We start from the raw sequence: 16286 nt of genomic DNA, 5'->3' as shown, positions 1-16286 counted from the left end.
AAAGGGCCAACAAATAAAAAAAAAATACACTAAACATCTTACAATGTTTTATTGTGCCTTTCTCCAAGATGCATGATTCTTTTACTTTTTTTTTTTTTTTTTTTTTTTTTTTTTTTTTGAGACGGAGTCTCTCTCTGTCGCCCGGGCTGGAGTGCAGTGGCCGGATCTCAGCTCACTGCAAGCTCCGCCTCCCGGGTTCACGCCATTCTCCTGCCTCAGCCTCCCGAGTAGCTGGGACTACAGGCGCCCGCCACCTCGCCCGGCTGATTCTTTTACATTTTTAATTGACAGATAACAATTGTGTATATTTATGGGGTACAATGTGATGTGTGTATATTTGTGGGGTACAATGTGACATTCTGATCTATGTATACATTGCAGAAAGATTCCCTTGAGCTAATTAACATATTGTTACCTTACCAATTTATTTTTTGTGATCATAACATTAGAAATCTTTTTTGAAGGCCAGGAGCAGTGACTTATATCTGTAATCCCATCACTTTGGGAGGCTGAGGTGGGAGGATTACTTGAACCCAGGAGTTTGAAACCAGCCTGGGCAGCATGACAAATTTGTCTCTACAAAAAATAAATAAATAAATAAATACATACATACATACATACAAAACTAGCCAAGTGGGGTGGCATGTGCCTGTAGTCCTACTGCTTGGGAGGCTGAGATGGGAGGATCACCTTGAGCCCTGTGGTCGAGGTTGCAGTGAGCCATGGTCGTGCCACTGTACTGCAGCCTGGGTGACAGAGTGAGATCCTGTTTCACAAAATAAAAAGATAAAAAATAAAAATCTATTTTGAAATATACAATTCATTGTTATTAACGGTGGTCATCATATAGTGTTAAAGATCACTAAACTTATTCCTACAGTCTAGCTGAAACTTTGTATGTTTTGATCAGCATCTTCCCTTTCCCCGCCACCATTACCTCCAGCCTCTGTCATCACCTTCCTGTTTTTCTGAAGTCAACTTTTTAAAAATTCTATATATAACAAGTGAGATCATACAGTATCCGTCTTTCTGTACCTGGCTTCTTTCACTTAGCATAATGTCCTCTAGTTCCATCCATATTGTCACAAATGAAAAACTTTTATTTTTAAAGGCTGTATATAATATCTCATTGTGCAGATATACCACATTGCCTTTATCGATTCATCCACTGATGGACACTTAGGTTGCTCCATAACTTGGCTATTGTGAAAAATCTTGAAATATATGGGAGTACCAACGTCTGCTTGACGTATCAATTTCAATTCCTTTGAATATATACCCAGAAGTGCGGTTGCTAGATCATATAGTATTTTTAGTTTTTTTAAGAAACCTCCATGCTATTTTCCAAAATGGCTATACTAATTTGCATTCCCACCAGCAGTATACACAGGTTCCCTTCTCTTCATATCCTCACCAACACTTACTCTTTTTCTCTTTTTTGACATTAGTAGCTATTCTAACAGGCATGAGGTGATATCTCACTGTGGTTTAAATTTTCATTTCCTTGGTGACTAAAGATGTTGAGTGTTTTTCATATATCTTTGGCATCTATCTCTCTTATTTTGAGAAAGGTCTGCTCAGATACTTTTACCATCTATCTATCATCTATCTCTATCTCATACCATCTATCTCTCTTACTTTGAGAAATGTCTGCTCAGATACTTCGAGTTTTCTTACTATTGAGTTGTTTGAATTCTTTATATATTTTGGATATTGGCCCCTTATCAGATGTATGGTTTGTAAATACCTTCTCCTAACACATGGTTTATCTCTTCACTGTTATTTCTTTCTTTTGCTGTCCATAATCTTTTTCATTCATTGCAGTCTCATTTATCTATTTTTGCTTTTACTGCTTGTCCTTTTGGAGTCCTAGCCAATAAATCATTGCCCAGGCAAATGTCGAAGAGCTTTTCCCTCCTCCACAAGTTTCACACCTTGTGCTTAAATTTCAAAATGGAAATTTTATCAATTTTGAGGTTTTTTTTTTTTTTTTTTGCCTAATTATTTCAAGATATTTTATTTTAAAAACAGGTCACAACACTAAGCTTTTGGCCCATTCTGCCATTGTACAAGCTACAAACACTTGTTCAGCAGCTGAGGGGCACTCTTGAGTAGCGTGTCTAAAGAGTGAATAAAAATCCATATAAAACAAATATTCAAATAGTTTCCATAGGAACACAGATAAGTGTGACCCATATCCTAGTCTTCCATATGGCTGCATCGTGCCGGCCCTGCTCTTACAAAGACGTTTCAAAACTAGCAGTAATTAAGTTACGTGGTCCCCACAAATCCCTTAATTCAAGCTAAACTTGTAGTTAACAGCTACCAGAGTGATATCTACACATTAATACCAGCTGAAGCACAGGCTGCTGGGTGGCGTTTCTTCCCACTCTCCCAGGCACAAGACACAGGCAGGGTGCTGGTGTCCTATTCCTCTACTTCAGGTGGGAAGTCAGGGTTCTGGAATTGCTGCATGAGTTGCCACGCAGGCCCTGACATCACATAGTAGATCACCGACCTCTGGAACCCATTGAACGTAGAGGCAGCAGCAACAGTGTAAGCGCCCATGTTTTCAAAGAGCATCCAATCACCCACATGCATTTCGGGCAGGTCACAGCGCTCCACAATCTGATCAAGGCCATCACATGTTGGTCCCCATATGCTGGATAAATAATACTTCTCATCTGGTTTAGGTCTCTCTTGCAGAAGGGGCTTTACATGTGCGTGATCATATAGTATGCAATTAAATGATCCATAGACGCCATCATTCACATAATACATAAAGGTCTGTTCACTCGACTCATCTTCATCATCAGAGCCAGTCTGTTCCTTTAATACAATTTTCTTGGAGATATTAACCGCAAGTGTGAAAGCTGATGCAACATAGTATCTGCCAGGCTCAGCTATGATTCTCACTCCAGAGTCTGGGTTGATTATGCTGGTGATCTCTTCAAATTTAAGCTTCAATCCTCAGATCCAGGAAAGCCACCGCCGATATCAAGCGGATACATGCTGAAACCAACCTTAGCCCCCATGTCAAAAACACAGCGGGCATCAGGGATTGCCTGCACCAAGGTCTCAGTATCGGTACAGCCGCTTCCTACGTGGAAGCTGACACCAACAACATCGATATTCAGCTCTTTTGCCCATTCCAAAAGGAGCCTGCTATTTCTGAGTGTGGCACCGAATTTAACACTGAGACGACAGACTGCTTTGGAATCATCAGTGGCAATCCACAAAACCAACTTTGCTTTTGGATGTGCTCTGGCAACTTTCATCAACTCAAATTCACTATCAAAAGTCATCATCTGGACTCCATTATTAGCAGCATACTTAGTTTGAGATACTTGTTTACATGGATTTGCATAGATAATCCTCTCTGGAGGCACCCTCAGACTCTGCACCAACTGTATTTCAGTCTTGCTAGCACAGTCAAATCCTGTCCCCACAGCAGCAAGGGTCTTCACGATGGCTTTGCTATCATTACATTTGACTGCATAAAAGGGGGTGACATGAGGGAGAGCTTTTAACCACCTCAGATGTTTCTTTAGAATGTCTCCCAGGTCTGCCACATAGAAGGCATCCTTATCATCAGAAAAACAAACTTCATTAATTTTTTGATCCAGAATGTCCTTGGCAGTAAAATCTTCATCGAGGAAGTGGCAGTTAAATTCTTCATTACCAAAGTTGTTCATGATTTCTTGATGTTCCTATGGAAAACTAAGAGATGGAATTGAAAGAAATATTTCCAGCTTCTCACAAAGGCAACTCTCCAGGAATTCCAAATCCCTCTGCGTGTGCCCTTGGAGCAGTAGTGACAATCTCGGAGCGCCCGGGCGCCGCGGGCCAGCCCCATGGGGAAGCGCAGACGCTGGAGTCTGAGCCGCAGCCACAGGAGCGCTCCGCCGCCCCCGTCGCGCCCGTCAGCGCCTGGCTCCCGCCGGCCTGAGACGCTGGCGCGAGGTGGCGCCGGAGCTGCTGGCAGAGGGGCCACAGAAGGGACTGACCTTGAGTTGATTTTTATATGTGGTTTGATGTAAGGGTCCAATTTTATTATTCTGCACATGAATATCCAGTTTTCCCAACACCATTTATTAAATACATTGGAAAGGACAATAAATTGTTCTTTCCCAACATTGCATGTTCTTGGCCACTTTGTTGAAAATCAACTGACCATAAATACTTGGATTTATATCTGGGCTTTCTATCCTGTACCATTCTTCAGAGTGTCTGTTTTTATACCAGTACCATGCTGCTTTGTTTCAACAGCTTTATAATATATTTTGAAGTTATTGTGTTGCCTCCAGCTTTGTTCCTTTTATGCAAGATTGTTGGCTCTCTAGGGTATTATCTGGTTCCATATTAATTTTAGGACTGTTTTTTCTCTTTTGCTTAAAAAAAAAAGACTGGAATTTTGATAGGAATTGCATTTAATTAGTAAATTACTTTGGGTAGTATGAACATTTTAACACTATTGTTTCTACTAATCCATGAATATGGGATATCTTTCCATTTATTTATTTTTAAATTTATGTATGTGTGTATATGTGTGTGTGTGTGTGTGTATTGAGACAGAGTCTCACTCTGTTGCCCAGGCTGGAGTGCAGTGGAGTGATCTCGGGCTCACTGCAACCTCCACCCACTGATCAAATGATTTTCCTGCCTCATCCTCCTGAGTACTGGGATTACAGGCGCCTGCCACCGCACCCAGCTAATTTTTGTATTTTTAGTAGAGACGGGGTTTCACCATCTTGGCCAGGCTGGTCTTGAACTCCTGACCTCGTGATCCACCTGCCTCAGTGTCCCAAAGTGCTGGGATTACACGTGTGAGCCACTGCGCCCAGTCAATATCTTTCCATTTATTTGTGTCTTCTTTAATTTCTTTCATCAGTGTTTTATAGTTTTCAGTGTATAGGTTTTTCATCTGTTTGGTTAAATTTGCTCCTACGTGTTTTCTTTTTTGGTGCTAGTACAAATGGAATTGTTTTCTTAATTTATTTTTTGGATAATTCATTGTTAGTCTATTGAACGAGTACTGATTTTTGTATGTTGATTTTATAACCTGCAACTTTACTGATTTTATAAGCTGCAAAATCAACCACATGTTGGTTTTGCAACCTGCAAATTTATCAGTTCGAACAATTTTTTGTTTTTGTTTTTGTTTTTGTTTTTTTGAGACCGAGTCTCCCTCTGTCGCCCAGGCTGGAGTGCAGTGGCCGCGATTTCGGCTCACTGCAAGCTCCACCTCCCGGGTTCACGCCATTCTCCTGCCTCAGCCTCCCGAGTAGCTGGGACTACAGGCGCCCGCCACCAGGTCCGGCTAATTTTTTCCGTTTTTAGTAGAGACGGGGTTTCACCGTGTTAGCCAGGATGGTCTCGAGCTCCTGACCTTGTGATCCACCCACCTCGGCCTCCCAAAGTGCTGGGATTACAGGCGTGAGCCACTGCACCCGGCCAATTTTTTGTTTTTTCTGTAAGACTGTGTCATCAGCAAACAGAATTTCACATTTTCCTTTCCTATAAGGATACTTTTAATTTCTTTTCCATGTACAATTGCACTGGCTAGGATTTCCAGTACTGTGTTGAATACAAGTGATAAGAGTAGATATCCTTGTCTTATTCCTGATCTTAGAGGAAAAATTTTCAACTTTTAACAAATGAGTATGATGTTAGCTGTGGGCTTATCATATATGGCCTTTATTGTGTTGAGGTATATTCCTTCCATATTTTTTTTAGTTTTTATCGTGACCAGATGTTGAATTTTGTCAGATGCTTTTTCTGTATCTATTGAGATGGTCATGCAGTTTTAGTCCTTTATCTTGTTAATACATGTATCACACATTGATTTATATATGTTGAACCATACTTGCATTTCTGGGATGAATACCACTTCATCATGGTGAATGATCTTTTTTAATGTGCCATTGAATTTGGTTTGATAGTATTTTGTTGAGTATTTTTGCATCTGTGTTCATCAGGGACATCGGGCTGTAATTTTCTTTTATTGTAGTGTCTCTGTCTGGCTGGTATCAGTGTAATGCTGGCCTCACAGTGAGTTTGGAAGTACGTCCTCTTTGGTTTGTTGGAAGGGCTTGAAAAGGATTGCTTTTACTTTTTCTTTCAGTGTTTGATATAATTCAGCAGTGAAACCATCAGATCCTAGGCGTATCTGTTTATTTATTCAGTCTCCTTACTCATTATTGGTCCGTTCGGATTTTCTATTTCTTTTTTTCCTGACTTATTCTTAGTAGACTGCATGTTTCTTTGAGCTCATTCATTTCTTCTAGGTTATCCAAGTTGTTGGTGTATAGTTGTTCATAGTACTAGTAGTATGTTGTGATTATTTGTATTTCTGTGGCATACACTTATAATGTCTCCTCTTTCATTTCTGATTTTATTTGAATCTTCTCTTTTTCTCTTTGTTAGTCTACTGAAAGGTTAGTCAGTTTTGTTTATCTTTTCAAAAACCAACTTTTAGTTTTCTTGATCTCTTCTATTATTTTTCTAGTATCTATTTTGTTTCTTTTTTCTCTTTATTATTTCCTTCCAAGTTTGGGCTTATTCTTCTTTTTCTAGTTCCTTGAGGTGTAATGTTAGATTGTTTATTTGAGATGTTCTTTTCTGAAGTAGGCACTTTTTACCATATACTCACTCTCTTAGGACTACTTTTGCTGCATCTTATACGTTTTGGTATATTGTGTTTTCATTTTTGTTTGTCACAAGGTATTTTTAAATTTCATCTTTGGCCAATTGGTTGTTCAGAAAGATGCTTCATTTATACCTATTTGTGAGTTTTCCAAGATTGTTCCTATTACCAATTTATAGTTTCATGCCATTGTGGTCAGAAAATACATGATTTCAGTCTTCCTAAATTTGTTAAGACTTGTTTTGTGGCCCAGCATATAATATGTTCTGAAGAATGTTCAATGTACACTGGAAAAGAATTTATATTCTATTTCTGTTGGATGCTAATGCTGTAAAATATCTGTTAGGTCCCTTTTTTTAATTGTAGTTTAAATTGATGTCTCCTCATTGATTTTCTCTTCTTTAGATGATCCAGTGTTGAAAGTGGGGTTAATGAAGTCTACTATTATTGTATTGCAATCTCTCTCTCCCTTCAGACTTATTAATATTTGCTTCATATATTCATGGGCTCCAATGTTTACTGCAAATATATTTACCATTGTTATAACTTCTTGATGAACTGAACCCTTTATCACTACAAGATGACCTTCTTTTTCTCTTTTCTTTTTTTTTTTTTTTTTTTTTTTTGAGGCGGAGTCTCGCTTTGTCGCCCGGACTGGAGTGCAGTGGCCGGATCTCAGCTCACTGCAAGCTCCACCTCCCGGGTTTACGCCATTCTCCTGCCTCAGCCTCCCAAGTAGCTGGGACTACAGGCGCCCGCCACCTCGCCCGGCTAGTTTTTGTATTTTTAGTAGAGACGGGGTTTCACCATGCTAGCCAGGATGGTCTCGATCTCCTGACCTCGTGATCCGCCCGTCTCGGCCTCCCAAAGTGCTGGGATTACAGGCTTGAGCCACCGCGCCCGGCCTCTTTTTCTCTTTTCATAGTGGGGTTTCACCATGTTAGCCAGGATGGTCTCGATCTCCTGACCTCGTGATCCACCCACCTCGGCCTCCCAAAGTGCTGGGATTACAGGTGTGAGCCACCGTACCCAGCCTTTTTACTAAAAGTATATCCTGTCTGATGGAAGTATACCTATCTCCAATCTTTCCGTTTCTATTTGAATGGAATATCTTTTTCCATCCATTTACTTTGAGTCTGTGTGTCCTCAGAGGTGAAGTGAGCCTCGTATGCACAGCATATAGTTGGGTCTTCCAGACAAGTGATTCTAAACAAGTAACATATAGCAACATAGTCCACTAGTCTGTTAGAACCATGATAGCTAGGCATCTGGCCAGGGGTACATCCATGTTTTTTACAGGGCCTGAAGCTGATATAATTTGAGGAATTTTTTTTTAAGAAAAAGAATTTAAATTTTCAGATACAAAATTAGATACCACAAAGGACTTCTACAAGTAAGAGGTAATGAAGCTTAAGCTTCATTAGCTTCATGGAAAATTCATCTCTGTATCTGGCACACAGTACATGTTGCATAGTTATTTGCGGAATGATTTTTGATTAGCTAATATCTGTTGATTAAAACTAATGTTACAATGAGTATGACTACCCTGCTTGTGGGCCACTTGCTTGCAATTTCTTCAGTATATTTAGACTTAACAGTACCTTAGCATTAGTCTCAATGAGCTTACTCCATGTCCATTATTCCTGTATGTGCTAGCCTACCCAGGTAAAGGACATAAAAATGAAATATACAGCCAAATGGGTTTTATTTTATTGATTCATTTAGACTATAACCATTTCCCAGATATTTGTTGTCTTAATCCATTTTCTGCTGCTACAACAGCATACCACAGCCTGGGTAACTTATAAAGAAAACAGATTTATTCAGTTAACAGCTCTAGAGGCTGGGAAGTCCAAGAGCTTGGTGCTGGGATCTGGTAAGAGTGATCCCATGGTGAAGGGTGGAAGTCAGAGTAAACACATGAGACAGAGAAAGGAAATTGGGCCAAACTCACTTTTACAACAAACCCATTCTTTTGATAACTAACCCACTCCTGTGATAACAGCATTAATCTATTCATGATGGCAGAGCCCTCATGACCTAATCCTCTCTTAAGGGCCCCACCTTCCAATACCATTGCACTGGCAATTAAGTTTCAACATGTGTTTTGGTGGGACATTCATACGATAGCATTTAATTGTGTAAATCCAACATTTAAATTAAATTCCTAGGCTAAATCTGTCAAAAATTATTAAACAAAGTCAGAAGATAGCCACTTGAGAGGTGATATAGATACTAGATATGTCTTTCACCAGATCCTAAAGCTTAATTAACTCTGTCAGACTAAGGGGCATGGAATTATAGAGATATACTCTTGAATGCATTTTGCTTAAGTCCACATTCAAATACATGAATAATGAGGAGGTCCACAGGTGAATGAGCAAATAAATGGACTGCATAGCATGTTTCCAAACAGATTATGAAATTAAAACTTTCATGGGAGAGATATAATATCAATTTAAGAACTATTAATGTTTGCCCTCTTAGCCAGCACCTGTAGTCCCACCTACTCAGGAGACTGAAGCAGAAGGTTCACTTGAGCCCAGGAGTTTGAATCTAGCCTGGGCAAAGTAAAACACGATCTCTTTTATTTTTATGTTTTAATTTGCCTTCTTCAAATCGATGACCCCAATTCCCTAGAACTATTTTTTTTAATACAGGGGAGAAATCAGAGAATTAAGGAAGAATGCATAAATGAGAAACAGAAAATGTTCCAGAAATAATTTGTTGACCACAGATCTTATAGCCCACACTTACTTCTAAACATAAAGTACTCATAATGGTATCACAAATAGAACCATCTATATATGAGTATGTTTTTTTGTTTGTTTATATGGCTGTATATCAGTGTTCTATAGTTTTAAAATTAACTAGAATAAGTTTTAGATATTCTTCACCATTTGTTTTGACATATTAATTTTAAGATCAATTTATCAAGTTGAGGGGATTTTGATTAGAACTCCACTGAGTTTTACAGAATATATGGGGTCAGAATTGAAATCTTTATAAATGTATGGTCTTCCTAGATATAAGCACGTGTATGTCTGTATTTTACTCAGATGTTCATTTATGTTCTTTAGTAATGGTTGGTAATGTCTTCTCAAATGTATTGCATATTTTTTGCTTTCAATAATAAATAAAAATTTTATCAAAGAACAGAAAACAGGGAAAGCCACCTAGCTCATTTTATAAGGCCAGTGTAATCTTGATACCAGTCAAGGGCAGTTCAAGTAAACAAAGTCACAGACTATTCTTAAGAGCGTAGATGTAAAAATCTTAAATATTAGCAAAGTTGAAAAAAGTATATATTTTCAACTTACCAAATTCTTCTCTGAATGTAAGAATTATTAAAGTATCATGCTATTCTTGGATTAAAAATTAAAAATCACATAATATTTTGATTGTACATTTAAGTTGCCTCCAGTTTTTCACTGTTATAAACAATGCTTTAATTACCAATCTTGGATACTGTCCCATCATTTCCTTAGGAAGATTTACCAAAAGTATATTTTAAATTATGATACATTGTTAAAATACAGGTCCAGCAAACTTTTTTACAAAGGGCCAGATAGCAAATATTAGAGATTTGTGAGCCAAGAGGCAAAACTGAAGTTATTATGTAGGTACTTATATAACAAGACAGAAAATTTCCATAAATCTTTATTGATGAAATTAAAAGAGTACAATTTTTGTGATATAGCTCTACATATGTGAAGAATGGAATCCTTTTCAGAGGAGGTAACATTTCACTTAATTGGGTTTGAAAGCTGGTGTTTCCTATCAAAATCTTTAGCTAACGTTCATCTGTTAATGCTTATCTACAATGAGATTTTACATATTTCACCTTTGAAAATGTCTTTCCACATATATAAGTACTGCCAAATACTGATATCAATCCATGAGTATATGCTTTTAATTGAGTATATTCAACAGACTGGCAGGCATTTTTAGAATTCTATTAGCTAAAAGGCTAGAATGCCTTTTAGCATGTCATTACATTGCAAATCACTTCCAATTAAAGTTCCTCAATTGCACAGTTAAATAGATTTTGGAATATGTAAATTTCCTTTGCACTTGCACCAAGGTCTGAAAAACACTGCTGTAATTTGAAATCAGAAAATATATTGCTGAAAATTTGTGTAGGAATGGAGATGATTTAAAAAAAAAAAAAAAAAAAACCTTTCGACAGTGCAGGAAGTATGTGGTGCAGCCTGACATTACTTGCAATTCAAACAATGTTCTCATTGAAATGACTTTATCACATTATGTTTCACATATAAGTTTGACATATAAGCACTGTTTTACTTTGTAACTTTAGCTTGAAACCTTTTCAAATTTGCAGCAAAAGCTAATTTCAAAGCCACTCAGTGTTCAATAGCAGTGATTGAGCACAGTTCTTCCAACCGTTAAAAATGTAAAAACCATTCTTGAGGACTGCATCAAAAGCAGGCTAGATTTGGCCCATGGGCCATAGCTTACTGACCGTTGGCTAGTGCAGTGGCTCACACCTGTAATCCCAGCACTTTCGGAGGCCGAGGTGGGCAGATCACAAGGTCAGGAGTTCAAGACCAGCCTGATCAACATGGTGAAACCCTGTCTCTACTAAAAATACAAAAGCTAGCCAGGCATGGTGGTGCATGCCTGTAATCCTGGTTACTCAAGAGACAGAGGCAAGAGAATCACTTGAACTGGGAAGGCAGAGGTTTCAGTGAGCCGAGATCATGCCACTGCACTCCAGCCTGGCAACAGAGTGAGGCTCTGTCTCAAAAAGTAAATAAAATCTTAACTAATTATATTCCCAGTAAGTGTTACATGCCTGTTTTCCCAAAACTTTGCAACCTGTAATTATTATTTACTTTTAAAGATTTATCCAATTTGAAATTACATTTTTCAGCTTGCATTTATTTACATAAGGTCACATATCTTTTAATGATTATAAGCCATTTATATTTATTTCTTCACTGTAAGTGGTTGTTCATATTCTTTCCCCAAGTTTATTTCAGTAAAATTTTCATTCCAACAATCATTCTGCATAGCAAAAAGAGATCTAAATCCTTTTTCGTGACTCCACTTGTTCAGTATTACTTTTCACTGCTTTCTCCTACACATCCAACACTCCTTCCATATCTAAAGATCTGCCATTGTCTGAGAGTTGTGTTTTCTCAGGCTTCTCTGCATATCTGCACCAGACGTCATTCATTCCGTCACCTTTTCTCCATTTTCCCCCTCTTATAGTAACTCTTATTCACTCTTCAAGACTACCATCAGAGATCAGTTCCTCCTCTTTGGTTCCACAGCACCCTGCACGTACCTGCTATAAAATCTATCATACTTTTTTGTAATTAACTATTGGTTTACAGTGGTCTCTCTCCCCACTGGGCATACAGCTTTTTGAGATATGGTATTATAATTGACCGCCATACTCCAAAACAGTGCCCAGCACTTAGTCGGTACTAATTACTTTATTTCAAAATACTAGTAATATTAATAATAACAAATATATGTCAGACACAGCAACCAATCTATTTAGTATCCCTTGTATTGTGCTTAGCATAATATACAATTAAAATCTGAAGACACACCCTCGAATATTAATGTCTTACAAAAGAAAAATAGCAATTAACATTTTTTATCCCCTGACAAAACTGAGTATGTCATAGACTTTATTAAAAACTTGTATTTTCCCTCACAGCTTAAAATAATTTATTTAAATACTTGCCTTTAGTTATAGCTGTGATCTCCAATTCAGAAAAATTTGCTTATACTAGAAAACTAAGAAACTTAAAATACAGAAAAGAATATTTACAAACTTTCTCTTTTGTAATCTGAACAATAAGTTTCTTTCAAAATCCTCTTTGTAATTTGAGCAAGATTCATTTTGAATCAATCTTTTATTTTGCTTTTTTTCCTCAGGATATTCATTACCTTGCACTAGATAAAGGTGAATTGGCACTAGCTGAAGTGGCAAGAAAAAGAGCTAGTGACATTGATGCAGAATCAATAACCTCTGGAGTTGGTAAGAACGAATGCTATTTTTAAGTGCTTTTTATTTTAATCAATAGTTAGTATCATTTCTATTTATGTTTGGAGGACATGGTTGGTTAATTTGAATTACTTTGTTTATAAAGACAGTGCCTTATAAATAGAAGAATTAAGCCTTGACAAACAGCACAGTATTGATACACAAGTTGGAATTGTGTTTATGTGAAAATTTCTAGTCATTTAGCAAAAAGTCAAAAGGATATTATTTTCATAAGATTTTGTGAGTATTATCATACTGTTGTTATTAAAATTTCCCAACACAGAAATTTATATAATCCTTTATACACAGACATGTCATTTCTCAAAAGAATTCTCTCTATATCAGGCAAAGTATTTCATATGGGATTTTGGGTTTGATGGGTGATCTGTTTTTGTTTAGAAGCTGCTAGAATCATTTTAAACTGTAGTATTCTAAAGAAGACAGATCAGAAGCCTTAGAATGAATTTAAAAGTTCCTTTAAATTTTATAACATAAAAAATGAAAGTTTATAAAAAGTATTGTAATATTAACACTAACATCTTTTTTTCACCTCAGTTTATCTAATGCCACTAAATTGAGCAATATTGATACTTAGAAATCCAATTCCTTTTCTTCCTGAGTATTTATTATTCTTAAATTAGGCAAAGAACCCTCAGGATTGTACTAGAATTCATTCTTCTGTGGAACTCCTCTGAAACAAGTTTTAAAAAGATTTCCATTTTGTAAATGCTTGAAAAAATCTTATACAAGCCTCTCCATTGACAGATCTTGTGCATTGTTTTTGTAATGCTGTTTGCAGCCAAAGGGACCAATTGTCAGCTTCTTTCTGACACCACCACATAGATCTAATCTTCAAGGTGGTACTGAAGGACTCAAAGCCATTCCAGCAGGGTAGCTCTAAACCTGAATACCAGGGCCAACAGGTACTAGCAAGATAATTCCATTCTCCTTCCCCCATCCTGAAAGAGTTCCAAATTGATTAGACCACTTTCATATCTCTGTTTCTAATGGATAAGGAATACTCACTATTAATGCAGTATTGGATAAGAATAACTGTAATTGACCTATCACTATATCTTGTTACTTGCTAGGGAGGGATATTAATGTGTGTACTACTACTACTAATAGCACCTAATATTTATTGAATGCTAAGTTACAGATAACTAATTTTCACCACAACTCTGTGAAGTAAGTACAATTTATATTTGCTATGAGAAGTCACTTCTAACTAAATGATGAAAGCACACCATGTTTATAGAAATGATGATGTTATATGATGGGGAAATATCCTCCATCCCCATCCCTCTAGCCATTTAGGAAAACACAGTAGGAAGTTAAGTCATAGCCAGTTTTCTGGGAAGTTTCCTTAGCTGTCCTGTACCCTGCCTTTTCTTCCAGTATATCAGATATCATGAAGGCCATCTTTGCATTTTAAAGCTATCTAAAAACAGTAACAGTGAAAGAGAATGTGAAGAGATTATCACAACATTTCAGCAAAACAAAGAAACTCCCCGATTCACCAAAATGCATCTCATTTCCTGTATATTCTCTGATGAGGTTACTGTGGCCAGCGGATAATTCCTAGCCAGAAAGCTTAGTGTACCCACTTTGAGCCCTGCGTCATTTCTAGCAAATATATTTTCAGTGATACCCTGTGACTTGTCTTTTCTCAGTCTTGTCTCAGGCCTCAGACTTTGACCTAGATTACTATGTTTTGACAAAGATACTATTAAATAACATTAGTAACTTTCAAGACGTTGCCCTATTACATGAATGTTCTACTCTAGTTTTGCTGCAGAAAACTGGGTGATTCTCACTCATAATTCCAAATGGAATTAGCAAAGAATTTCTGGTTTCCTCATCATGGTCTCTGCCTAGTTCTTTTTTGCAGCCCACATCATGCTGGGGAAAGCTAATTTTCTCTCAAATTCCCTCAATTTAATTCAATTATTCTCTTAAACTTATCCCAAAGCTGAAAGTTATTAAATTTTTGGCTTTCAAAGTGGTTCTTTGATGCAAGCAAGGAGCCAAATTATGTAAGACAGCGAAAGAGTAGTTCCATTTACATGGGAGAGTCTGTAAAAAAGCATCAGACATAAATACTGTCACCATAGTTAAAAGCAAGAGTTGCCAAAGGAAAAGCTGGATGATGATAATCTGAACAATTTGGTAATTTTTTAAACTTTTTATTTAAGTCTAACATGCATACAGAAAAGTGCACAAAACATAAGCATGTGACTCAATGAATTTCACAAAGGGAACACATCCTTGTAAAGAGTATCCCGACCAAGTAATATATGTTACCAGGACCCCAGAAGCCTTCCTATACCCACTTCAAGATGCTATAATCTCAGCCCAACTGTCCAGATTTGTAACATTATCGACTAGTTTTGCCTTTTTTCAAACTTTAAATGGATTCAAACCTATATTCTTTTGTATTTGGCTCCTTTTATTCAACATTACAAATCTGAGAATATTTCATATTGTTGCATATAGTTATAATTCTTCCACTCTTACTGCTGTATAACAGTATTCCAATGCATGAATGTACTTCAATTTATTCTGCTTTAGATGGATATTTGGGTTGTTTCAAGTTTGGGGCTAATGTGAATAGTGCTGCTATGAACATTCTTGTGTATGTCTTTTAATGGACATAGGTACGCAGATCTGTTCAACTGTGCTTAGAAGTGGAATTCCTGTGACATAGGATATGCAGCCTTAGTACCTACTTCCAGTATTCCAAAGTAGTTGTTAACAATTTCCCTTCTCACCAGTAGTGCGTCAGAGTTCCAGTTTTGGCCATCCTCACTGATGCTTGATACTGTCTCTCTTTTTCATTTTAGCCATTCCGGTGGAAAAGGTATTGTAATTTTGTATATGTGACAGTATAATATATAGGCTGTTTCTGGACCATGTTCTATTTTATTACTGTTTGTCTGTACTTGCACAGATATCTCACTGCTTTAAGCAACTCTGGCTGTCAATATTATTATTTAGTAGTGCAGATTGCCCAGCTTTGTTCTTTAAGATGGACTTGTCTATCTTTCCATATAAATTGCAAAATCAGCTTATACCCTGACTCAAGGGAAAAAAAAAAAAAAAGTGGGGGCTGAAATTCTAGTTAGAATCTCATTTAACTCATAGATATATTTAGGCTGAATGTATTTCTTTATAATATTGTTTTCCAATCCATTAATACGATCTATCCCTCCATTTATTTAGGTCTTCTCTATTTCTTATGAAAAATGTTTTGTAGTTTTCATAGTAGTGGTCTTCCACATCTTCCTTTAGATTTAAGTATTTCTTTTTCTCCTTTGTATGTGGTAATCTTATTTTAAAATTTCATTTTCTGTTTTATTTCTGGTATATATATGATTGACTATTATATATATTGACCTTATATCCAGCAATAAGTGCTAAATTCACTTATTAATGCCAACAGTTTGTAAATTCTTTTGAATTTTCTACATCCCAATCATGTCATCTGGAAATATGTTAGTCTCTTTGCATTGCTATAAAGGAATACCTGAGACTGAGTAATTTATAAAGAAAAAAGGTTTATTTTGGCCCAAGGTTCTTCAGGCTATGTGAGAAGTATAGTGCTGACATCTGCACCTG

The 16286-nt window shown here is 37.0% G+C and overlaps 2 protein-coding genes across 7 annotated transcripts in view; one reads left to right on the top strand and one right to left on the bottom strand.

Moving 5' to 3' along the window:
* Nucleotides 1-16286, top strand: part of WDPCP (WD repeat containing planar cell polarity effector) — a 493313-nt gene that overhangs the window by 344730 nt on the left and 132297 nt on the right. For 4 of the 6 annotated variants that reach the window (XR_004443968.1, XM_033239210.1, XM_033239211.1 and 1 more), the window contains exon 14: nucleotides 12560-12662. Coding sequence is in view for 4 of the 6 variants with exons in the window: in XM_033239210.1 (XP_033095101.1) it covers nucleotides 12560-12662 (103 nt within the window). In the remaining 2 variants the exon portion in view is untranslated. Of the gene's footprint in view, nucleotides 1-12559; nucleotides 12663-15511; nucleotides 15901-16286 lie in introns of those variants that run through there. The other 2 variants (XM_033239213.1, XM_033239212.1) reach the window with 2 other exon arrangements.
* Nucleotides 2001-3985, bottom strand: LOC117099719 (ornithine decarboxylase-like). Its single transcript, XM_033239214.1, is given in 2 exon segments — nucleotides 2001-2966; nucleotides 2969-3985. Coding segments are annotated over 2 exon segments (1266 nt in total). The 5' UTR covers nucleotides 3696-3985; the 3' UTR covers nucleotides 2001-2427.

Source organism: Trachypithecus francoisi, unplaced genomic scaffold, assembly GCF_009764315.1.
Source record: "Trachypithecus francoisi isolate TF-2019V2 unplaced genomic scaffold, Tfra_2.0 Lachesis_group17, whole genome shotgun sequence".
In the NCBI taxonomy this organism is placed as follows: Eukaryota; Metazoa; Chordata; class Mammalia; order Primates; family Cercopithecidae; genus Trachypithecus; species Trachypithecus francoisi.
The sequence above is the reverse complement of the archived record's forward strand: the minus strand, read 5'-3'. Positions and strand labels throughout refer to the sequence as shown.